Source organism: Chondrus crispus, genomic scaffold (genome assembly GCF_000350225.1).
Source record: "Chondrus crispus Stackhouse genomic scaffold, scaffold_89, whole genome shotgun sequence".
Classification (NCBI taxonomy): Eukaryota; Rhodophyta; class Florideophyceae; order Gigartinales; family Gigartinaceae; genus Chondrus; species Chondrus crispus.
Window position 1 is genome coordinate 146,252 of NW_005178819.1, and position 9,179 is coordinate 155,430.

The following is a 9,179-nucleotide window of genomic DNA, read 5'->3' on the forward strand; positions in this document are numbered from 1 at the left end:
GCTTCCTGGCGGCCCTGATGGTCACGTCACCATGAAGATTGAAGAGCTTGAGCTTCCTGGCGGCCCTGATGGGCACCTTGGCAGGTTGGATCACGACCACACGTGTCAAACATTTCAACACGTGTAAATGGCTAGGTCTCAGCGCCAAATACTACAAAATAGAAAGTTTATTCAAAACCTACAGCATCACTGACCTCCATTGAAGCCTGTACCAGATCTCCCGATCCACTGAGCGGCCCGCCGTCCATGTGCCGCTCCTCAAAGCCTTAGTGGCACACGCTTCCAATTACTCTTTGCTTTTATCACATTCCCCACCGCAGACCCTTGCTCTACTCCATTCTTGCACAACGATGTCTGTCCTAGTCTCGCCATCTGGCCAGTTGGATGCTGCCAGCCTGGCAGATATTCAAGTAGATCAAGACGACACACTTGCCGTCGTTTGCGCCCTTGCTGCGTATGGGCTGCAGAAGAGTTCCTTACTCGATGCTGTCTTTGGAACCTCATTTGCATCCTCCGAATCCCACCTTGGAGTTTCAGCTGCTGTCGTGGAGGGAGAAGATTCCGCTGTCCTCGCCGCGCCACATAACCACGTCGTTGTTCTTGACGTGGAGCCGTACGATGGGCCGGACCGTTCTCGCGAAGAACTTCGTGAACGAGCTGCTCATCTCTCTGTGGCTCTTGCCGATGTCATCTTCTTCGTCGTTCGAATGAATGAGATTCATCGCCCTGATGTCAACGGTGTCTCTGCACTTCGGTCGAGCTTGACCGAAATGCTTATGATGCAAGACGATGGCATCATAAAGCAACCAAATAAGGACAAGAGATCTTTCATCGTCGTCGTTAAAGATTACGAGTCAGAGGTCCTTACTAGACAGGAAATTATTACTGGGTTTTTGCAGTCAATACATGAGCTCTACGCCTCACTAGTCAAGCCATCCCGCTGTCCGCAGCGCGTTACCGAGTTGTTCGAGTTTGAATTCAGGTTACTTCCCTCCGACAAATTTCAGGCGGAGGAGTTTGAAAATGGTCTTGCTGACATGCGCTCCGATTTTTTGGACCCGGCGGCCGACAACTACCTATTTGAACAATCCGCTTTTACCCGAGATGTCAATGTATCCCTTGAAGATTGCGCGAAGGGTGCTTGGGAAAAGCTTTTCAAAGAACAGGCCACAGACATGCCAAATAGCGTGGAGCTTATGTCCACATTTGACTGCGGTAACGTTATGCGAAAGGTTTTCGAGAAATATCAAAGAGGGGCTAGATTGTGGAGACGTGAGACGGATGGTGGCGTCATTGTTGAGAATTTTGGCTCAGCAGCCTCGAAGATGGTGGAGGGCACTGTTGGTGTTTACGATCAGGACGCTGCTTCGCACAAAGGATCCAAGGCATTTAAGAGAAAGCGGGACGAGTTGAAAGGTCTGCTTGATGCCGATTTGTACGGATTGTTTGTTACTCAGATTGGGAAGCTTCGCGAAATTACCTATCGTCTTTTCAAGGACAAACTTGATGGAATTGGTGATGACGAGGCCCGTCTTGAGAAGGCCGTCAACAGCACTCTGAAAGAATCTCAGAAGTACTTCCAAGTCAACGCTGAGTTGCTGCGGCCTAAGAACACGTCATGGCGATTTGACAACGACACGAAAGAACTGTCCCAGCAGATGCGGGAGGATGCCACCGAGCGGCTGCAGAGGGCCAGGTTGGCTGATTATCAGCAGAACAATGGCAGAAGGGGTCGCCGGCGTAGGCCGGGGTTGGGGCCAGGCGAGAAGTCTCGTCAACCAATTCAAGTCTCCTTCCACTATCTTGACCCCGCGCCGTTTGGATGGAAAGATTCCAAGTTTGAAAAACTAAGCGTTGACGATAACCTCGAGTACAGCAGCAATGCGCCAGCGCTAGGCGTTGGAGGAGGCTCAGGAACGAGCAGTGGTGGCCTGTCGGTGCCTATTATGCCCAGTAGGGGTTCTTCGTGGTATCAAAAGAATCAGGACTTCATTTACTCGGAGAAGAAGTGAGGCTGCCGCAGGGCAGAGTCTGTAAATTTTGAAGCCCTTTTCATCTGAATAAAGAAGAGAATCTGATTTTAGAAGGTACCGGACAGGCCTTGATCGTTCTCGAAGATCTTGTCAGATGACCAACACTGACTCTTTGCTTCGAAAGTTTTCGTCAGGACATACTCGAACATTTTTTAATCGTATCAGGAGAACACACATTCTGCTGAAGAGGAGCACTTCATTAGAATATCAACAGAACGGTGGCCCTCACATGCTCCATTTATTGCAACGTATGTTCGTTTTTGAGCTAACTGAGCAGTCTCATCCATGAGAGCGATGCCACCGGTTAAAAGGTGAAGTTTTCGCACAATGCAGTAGAAGAAAGATGAGAGTGCCAATAAACGCGTGGTATGGCACATACCAAACAAGGTAAGTAGTCTGGTCCTTCTAACACAAGACCTTTCTCAAGTCAGTTAGGCATATATGTAGTTCTCTTCTTGTGGCCAGTCCTTTTAGCTATCTCTGCTCCTGGGAAGGACCAGTGAATCGAGATCATATCTGTCGGGATGCCGCCATCAGAAGCAGCTATGAGAGTATGCGTACCACCATTTTGTGAATCAAATTTGTCGAGTGCGGAGGAACTAACAACATGAACTCTTACAGAATGGAGCCCCATACCCTCTGGCTCAATTTCGAAGTCACAGCATCTCTTATGAAAATGTAAGATAGTAATGGGGAAAAGCTTCGGGATAGCGATTGCTCAATACTGGTGTAATGTGCCAGACTGTTTCGTCGCGATCTTGTAGCCATGTCAACAGTTTATGAAAGTCTTGTTCACGATTCATCAGTGAACGCACCATGTCTTCCGAGCCGCCCCTGTGCCGTCATACCCCCAAAGATGGGGAACAATGAGTTTTCGTCCGCGCCCTTTCATCAGAGAGTCGTCTCACCTACCAGAAGCAACAAAGATGTTTCCAAAAAACTTTCCTCTTTTTACGATTTGAAGCAGGAGTTCCATCGTCTGAACGGGAAGAGAGCAGGCAGGGAGAATGATTCAAGTGGCTTATGCAAGCGCATAAATAACTCTACTTGTCCCATGTGTGCATAGATGTCAACACAAATGGTCTATAAAGAACGGCGGGTGTCATAATGCGATGTCGATCTACACGGAAGAGTCCTCACTCAATGTTAGAAAACACAGATCGGGAAGAAAGAGAAATAACGGTTCCCCTTGTTTATGCTGTGGATGCCAACAAAAGCTACTGCCCGTCATCTTCAGCGATTATTGCAACAAAAATCGTCGGCGTAAAAGTCGCTATCAATATGTCTCGAGAAAACACTTCTTCGACGTGCTCACTTAAAAAGCCACATATAAGGATTGCAGCAGGTCGTTTATAAGGGCATAAATATCTCTGATATGAATGCTCGGCGCTTGCCGCGGACTGAGATTGCACTTCAGTGCATGCACACTTACAGGATTAAAGGACCTTTCTAGCTCGCTGGTTTCTAAATGCATTCAGCGGGGGACGCGACCTGAATGACGTTAGCAACCTATCTCCAACCGCTTTCCAGAAAATAATAAGGTTTTACTATGCAGCCGAGGTGGCATAATAAGGTCTCCGCTCACACTGCTGAAATGAAATCCTGCTAAGTACGCGCGTAAAACAATTGGAATTCCAAGCTGAGTCTTTTCGCTCATGATGGCACATACATCTGGTCAAGCTGAGCTACTCAAATGCAGTTACGGACCAGTATCGTCCTTGATTTTGATAACGTTAAGTCGCCGTACTTCCAAACCACGAAAATAATACTAGACTCCCGCTCTATACAATGCAGTAGATGCGATGACGCTTGGATTCCCCACCACTCCAGTCGCTTGATTTGTTGTCGCCGCGTATCCAGTGAAGCACAAAGCAGCACCTAACGCCTGTGCTGCGCTTCCCATGCAAGCCTGAGACTATTTGTCTTCGCTTGCTTGTTTAGAACATTGTCGACTTATTAGTAAAGGGCAGTGGTCCGAGCCTAAGAAGCCAATTCGGTCAAAGCCGTGCCCAGTTATTTGCACCGACACAATGGAAGGCATCACAGATCTTGAAACGATGCAATGATCGATTCGCATTCCCCTCCCTGCGTGCTTTCCAGTCGTATGCCCCCTCCATGTCAACCCAGAATTGTCGGACTCACCCACTAGTTCTCTGTATGCGTCAACCATATTGCCCACTTTCAAAATCTCCCTGAACTGACTTCGTTCGCGAGGAGTGCATCCTGGCTGCCCAACGTCTTCTTCTGATGGCGGTGCCCTAGATGGGCCCAGTTTTGCAGTATTGCGGCCTCCCTTTTGCTTCTTGTAGTAGGCTGGATGTGAAAGGTCCACGTCTAATGGGGCCACATTCTGCGCATAATTCATAAAGATGACAACTCTAGGACCTCACGTCAGATATCTGCAATGTGAAACCAGTTTAAATTGCATCATCAAATTTGCGAAAAACTTACAAGATCACCAATCCACATGAGGTTGACTTTGGCTTCCTTCTTCCTTATCACAAATTCTTTTATCTTCTGGTCCCAATCTCGCCTTCTGGACAAGTGGTTCTCATCCCACCCATTGTTGGGCGAATAACTTCACCAGTGACGAATTGCGCATTAACGAAATACGTGTTTAGCACGCAAAATAATGTGTTGACGAGCGGGCCCATGTAGAGCGAGGTGAAGACAACTTACGTATGCAAGATAGAGAATCCTGTAAACTTTGCAACAATAACACGACCATCGCCATCATGCACATTGCCTTTGATACACACAGGCTCCAAGTTATAGCGCACTGAGATAGGTGGAGCTGTCGTCTCGGTGTTGAGAAGCATGGCAGTACCGGCGTACTTGGTGTCGGCGAGACTGAAATAGCATCTGTACTTTGCCATCTCCTTACTTCTCATGAACGTATTTACAAGAGAAAAATCTTCCAGAGCCTTCTTGTTCCCATCGCGCATACGATAGCGGTACCATTTTGTCTTCGGATTTGGCTTGGCCGTGGGGTTGTCGTTCGCAGCCGCAATACGTACTTCACTCAAGAAGATGACATCTGGGGCATGCCTTTCAACGAACAGTTTTATAGCAGGTTCGTCTCCGTTGCGCAGCCGGCTGGTAAGGCCGTTGCAGTTCCAGGCCTGTGCGCGAGGAAGGGGCGCAGCTCAACGGCATATTGTCAGACGATCATTGCCGCCGGAGTGAGAACAATCCCGGGATATTCAAGAAATTGCAAAAAGTGATATGAGGACGCACAAATGACTTTTCGCTTATGACATACCACAATGACTCGCGGAGCGGTGAGACGTTGATCAACAATGGCAGTTTCTGGATCTCTTACAGGGCGTTTCGCAGGCCTCGATGAGTCGCCGCTTGGATGGGATCTTTTCTTCAAAAACTTATCCATGCTTCTAGGAACTGGAAAGTTACAGATAAGGATAAGCGTTTGAAGAGAACAGGGATAAATGACGGTGCTGGTCCCCAACAGGATAATGGGGCTGCCCGGCTGGGCTGTGGTGGGAGGCGGCTAGCGACTTTGGTGCATGAGCATAAGTTTCGGAAATTACTACGGTACAATTTTTCCCGCCAAAGCTGTCCGCATACTGTACCGGACAGGAGTGGAAGGGGTCTGATGAAGATCGGATCAAAGTGTGCCTCTTTTGGATCTCACAGGTGAGATCCAGTTCTGCGTTTGGCATTAATTTCTCCATGCTGACTATTTTTAATGTTTTCCGATAATTTTCGTTTGAGTTCTGTTGGCATTTCCCGACGTCGCCCCGGCGGCGGCCATATCGCAGTGAGCAGTACCTATCCAACCAGCGATCCTTCCCAGCCGTCGCCAGCAGTATCTCGGTACTACCAGTTCAACATCCATCTCCTTCGGCGGCCAGGTGCAAACGAATCGCGATGTCTCACAGGAAATTCGAGGCCCCACGCCATGGGTCGTTGGCCTTCCTTCCGAAGAAGCGCACATCCCGTCACCGCGGAAAGGTCAAGGCATTCCCGAAGGATGACGCGACAAAGCCCTGCCATCTCACTGCCTTCATGGGCTACAAGGCCGGCATGACCCACATTGTCCGTGACGTCGACAAACCAGGGTCCAAGCTGCACAAAAAGGAAGTCGTCGAGGCCGTTAGCATCATCGAGACCCCCCCAGTTGTCGCCGTCGGTGTTGTTGGTTATGTCGAGACCCCGTACGGGCTTCGCTCCCTCACCACTGTCTGGGCGGCACATCTCTCCGACGAGGTGAAGCGTCGCTTCTACAAGAACTGGTACAAGTCTAAGAAGAAGGCCTTCACCAAGTACGCCAAGAAGCATGCCGAGGGTGCTGCAGATGTCGACGCCGAGCTTGAGCGGATCGTCAAACATTGCGCAGTTGTGCGTCTCTTGGTACACACTCAGATCCGCAAAATCAAGGTCGCCCAGAAGAAGGCACACCTCATGGAAGTCCAGATCAACGGCGGCTCCATTGCCGACAAGGTCGAATATGCCAAGGCCTTATTCGAGCGCACCATCGATGTCAACGCCGTATTCAGTAAGGATGAAATGATTGATTGCATTGGTGTTACTAAGGGTCACGGATTTGAAGGTGTTGTAACGCGATGGGGTGTCACCAGACTTCCACGAAAGACCCATCGTGGACTTCGCAAGGTCGCCTGTATCGGAGCTTGGCATCCTGCTCGTGTTGGCTATACCGTCGCACGAGCGGGCCAGCGTGGTTACTTTCACAGGACTCAGGCCAACCTTAAAATCTATCGTGTCGGTGCCAAGGACGACCATAAGAGTGCGACCACCGACTTTGATCTCACCGAGAAGTCCATCACCCCCATGGGTGGTTTTCCCCACTATGGTACTATCAATGAAGATTGGATTATGGTCAAGGGATGCGTGGTCGGGACTAGGAAGCGCATTATCACCCTTCGCAAGAGCCTGTTTCCGCAGACCTCCCGCGCAGCGCAGGAGGAGATTACCTTGAAGTTCATTGATACTTCCTCCAAGCAGGGCCATGGAAGATTCCAAACTCTTGCCGAAAAGAGGAAGTATGAGGGAACTCTCAAGCGCGATACATACACAACCTGATAAATATCGATGTAGAGTCCCTTTGGAAATTTGTTTTTGAGCCACATCGCATCACTCTATTCCTCCATTTTCAGGATCCGATACCTTCTGAATGAGCTTTCGTTGAGTATCACTTCCTTCGCGTTGCCCCTAATTCGAGATGCTGCGCGTGTGTTCATGATTTTTAGTGTTGCCAAACGATTTAATGAATCTATTCCTTGTACGAACATGTCTACAAAAGCTACAGAATTGACTTCGTGGCAATCGGAGCGAAGGAATCCAGCCTGTATCGGGGTTACCCACTGCGCCTCGTAGTTTCTGGTTAACTCTTGGTGCAAGAGTGCTTCCTCAGCTGAGAGATCTGCTTGAAGTCTGCCCCACAAGTGGGGCAGACAAAAGGGCGTTGGTCGAAGTGTACAAGAGACCGGTGTCGCTGCAGGCCGTCTTTGAATGCAAAAGACGAAGAGCATTGTTCGCATGAAAATGGCCGTTCATTCAAGTGAACTGATTTCTTGTGCTTGCTAAGGTTACCTGGTGGATGCATGAGGAAAATATGCAAAGAACAGGAGGATACGGTCAATTCGTTTGCTGTCAGCGTTCTGACGGTGTACTAGAGCAACGAGATATTCTGATGTGATATCAAAGAAGACCTCATACCTTTTTCCCCGAAAGTCTTTTGGCAGATGTCGCATCTATATGGGCGCAGTTTTTCGTGTACCGTTCTTGGAAAGAATAGAACGAAACGCCACAGAACGGAACGAAGAAGCAATTTCACGTCCTCCAAATTAGAGCTCACGCTGATATCAAACGAAAAAGAGACGAACACTTGGTCGGGTCGTTGACAAACCTTTTATGCTTCGAAGCGTCGTGGCTTTGCGCGAAGGTCGCCGAACAAGATTCACACCTGAATCTTTTTGCCCCCCCCGTGCTTGTTGTCGAGAACCCTTTACCTGAGCGCCTGCTAGATTGTCGGGCTATGGAGCCGTTTTCACTCCCGTTAGCAGAGGCCCCAGAGTTTACCAAAAAGGATATCTCTAGTTTCGGATGTCGATTGTTTCCCAATCCTCCATTCCTGGACGACTCACTCTTTCCATCTGCGTGTCTGCTGCTGTTTGTGCGGTAGACACCATGCGCCCCTTTCGGTGCCATTTTGATGCGGAAAGGAAGTAATGGGCGGGTACCGAGAGAAGCAGCGTCGCTGAATTCGGAGCATGAAGACTTCGGTACAATAACGGATAAGTCCGCTTTTTCTTATGGTGTTCATCTCATCCAGATGGGGTAGGGTGAAGAACGTAGGTATCAGTGAGCATTGAGGGCCTAAAGTCTCTCGAAAGGTTTACGAACAGGGGTCCTCCTCGTCAGCGCAGTCTGCTGGACGCAATGTGTATCCTTGCCGGTAAGAAGCTAGTTTGTGGAAAGGTGCGAAGTGTGCACAACTATGATGCAGGACCGAGAATGATGGACTTCTCTCAGGAACTGGAAACTGCATGGAGGGACTCTGGCGACCCAAAATATTACAACAGCTATCTGCCACGGCTTCATCGCGCAAAGGAAACTGAACACTGAATAAATGGACCATTAATTGACACATATACTCTACCCCTATTGCTTGTTGACAAGAATTACACAATGGAAGAATGCCGTGCCCGGCTGAGACACTCTCTGTAGGGTAAACCCAGAAAGCGACAATCCCAAAAATGGACAGTTGTCAGTGCACCAAAGTTATGTGGGACAAACACAACAAAAATTCATGCCGATCTATGTGAGTAGCATGTGGACAAGTGATCCTTCCCGTTCTGTATTTCAATTCAGAAGTGAATGTCCAGGGTGAGGCTGCGAATGTCCCTGTTTTGCCTGAGTCTACCCGTATTTTTACAAGCGGGCATCCGTTGTGGAAACGGCTACACAGTCCATTGCTTTTTACCAACTTCATCTCTTATCTCTCCTGATATATATTATACTCGGTCTATTGCTCTGCATCTCGCGAATGACGCTTTTTCTGTGCTGTTGTGTACGGTGTTTTCGCTTTCTAAGCATACTGCCGGTGCCCGGGTTCTCTATTCTTGTAGCGGGAATATCTTGCTAGGCGATAGGACATTTCAATTA

At 48.8% G+C, this 9,179-nt stretch overlaps 4 protein-coding genes; 2 read left to right on the top strand and 2 right to left on the bottom strand.

Annotated features, from left to right (window-relative positions):
- The first annotated feature begins 350 nt into the window (after nt 1–350).
- CHC_T00007883001 (hypothetical protein) lies at nt 351–2,082 on the top strand. XM_005711909.1 is given in 2 exon segments: nt 351–2,012; nt 2,013–2,082. The coding sequence occupies 1 exon segment, from the start codon at nt 351–353 to the stop codon at nt 2,010–2,012; it is 1,662 nt and encodes a 553-aa protein (XP_005711966.1). The 3' UTR covers nt 2,013–2,082.
- A 1,645-nt stretch (nt 2,083–3,727) lies between these two features.
- CHC_T00007884001 (hypothetical protein) lies at nt 3,728–5,889 on the bottom strand. XM_005711910.1 is given in 6 exon segments: nt 3,728–3,948; nt 3,949–4,383; nt 4,485–4,611; nt 4,713–5,155; nt 5,296–5,512; nt 5,786–5,889. The coding sequence occupies 5 exon segments, from the start codon at nt 5,887–5,889 to the stop codon at nt 3,949–3,951; spliced, it is 1,326 nt and encodes a 441-aa protein (XP_005711967.1). The 3' UTR covers nt 3,728–3,948.
- Nucleotides 5,890–5,921: 32 nt separating this feature from the next.
- Nucleotides 5,922–7,143, top strand: CHC_T00007885001 (hypothetical protein). XM_005711911.1 is given in 2 exon segments: nt 5,922–7,094; nt 7,095–7,143. The coding sequence occupies 1 exon segment, from the start codon at nt 5,922–5,924 to the stop codon at nt 7,092–7,094; it is 1,173 nt and encodes a 390-aa protein (XP_005711968.1). The 3' UTR covers nt 7,095–7,143.
- A 111-nt stretch (nt 7,144–7,254) lies between these two features.
- CHC_T00007886001 (hypothetical protein) lies at nt 7,255–8,664 on the bottom strand. XM_005711912.1 is given in 2 exon segments: nt 7,255–8,409; nt 8,410–8,664. The coding sequence occupies 1 exon segment, from the start codon at nt 8,662–8,664 to the stop codon at nt 8,410–8,412; it is 255 nt and encodes an 84-aa protein (XP_005711969.1). The 3' UTR covers nt 7,255–8,409.
- Between the last annotated feature and the right edge of the window lie 515 nt (nt 8,665–9,179).

What these genes read in the sequence shown, in the direction of transcription:
- CHC_T00007883001 (XM_005711909.1), top strand. Translation starts at nt 351, where the DNA reads ATGTCTGTCCTAGTCTCGCCATCTGGCCAGTTGGATGCTGCCAGCCTG.
- CHC_T00007884001 (XM_005711910.1), bottom strand. Translation starts at nt 5,889, where the DNA reads ATGGATGTTGAACTGGTAGTACCGAGATACTGCTGGCGACGGCTGGGA. An exon ending in ATGGCCGCCGCCGGGGCGAC is followed by an intron (nt 5,513 to 5,785) that starts GTCGGGAAATGC and finishes CCAGCCGGGCAG; the next exon opens with CCCCATTATCCTGTTGGGGA. An exon ending in CCGCTCCGCGAGTCATTGTG is followed by an intron (nt 5,156 to 5,295) that starts GTATGTCATAAG and finishes CCTCGCGCACAG; the next exon opens with GCCTGGAACTGCAACGGCCT.
- CHC_T00007885001 (XM_005711911.1), top strand. Translation starts at nt 5,922, where the DNA reads ATGTCTCACAGGAAATTCGAGGCCCCACGCCATGGGTCGTTGGCCTTC.
- CHC_T00007886001 (XM_005711912.1), bottom strand. Translation starts at nt 8,664, where the DNA reads ATGTGTCAATTAATGGTCCATTTATTCAGTGTTCAGTTTCCTTTGCGC.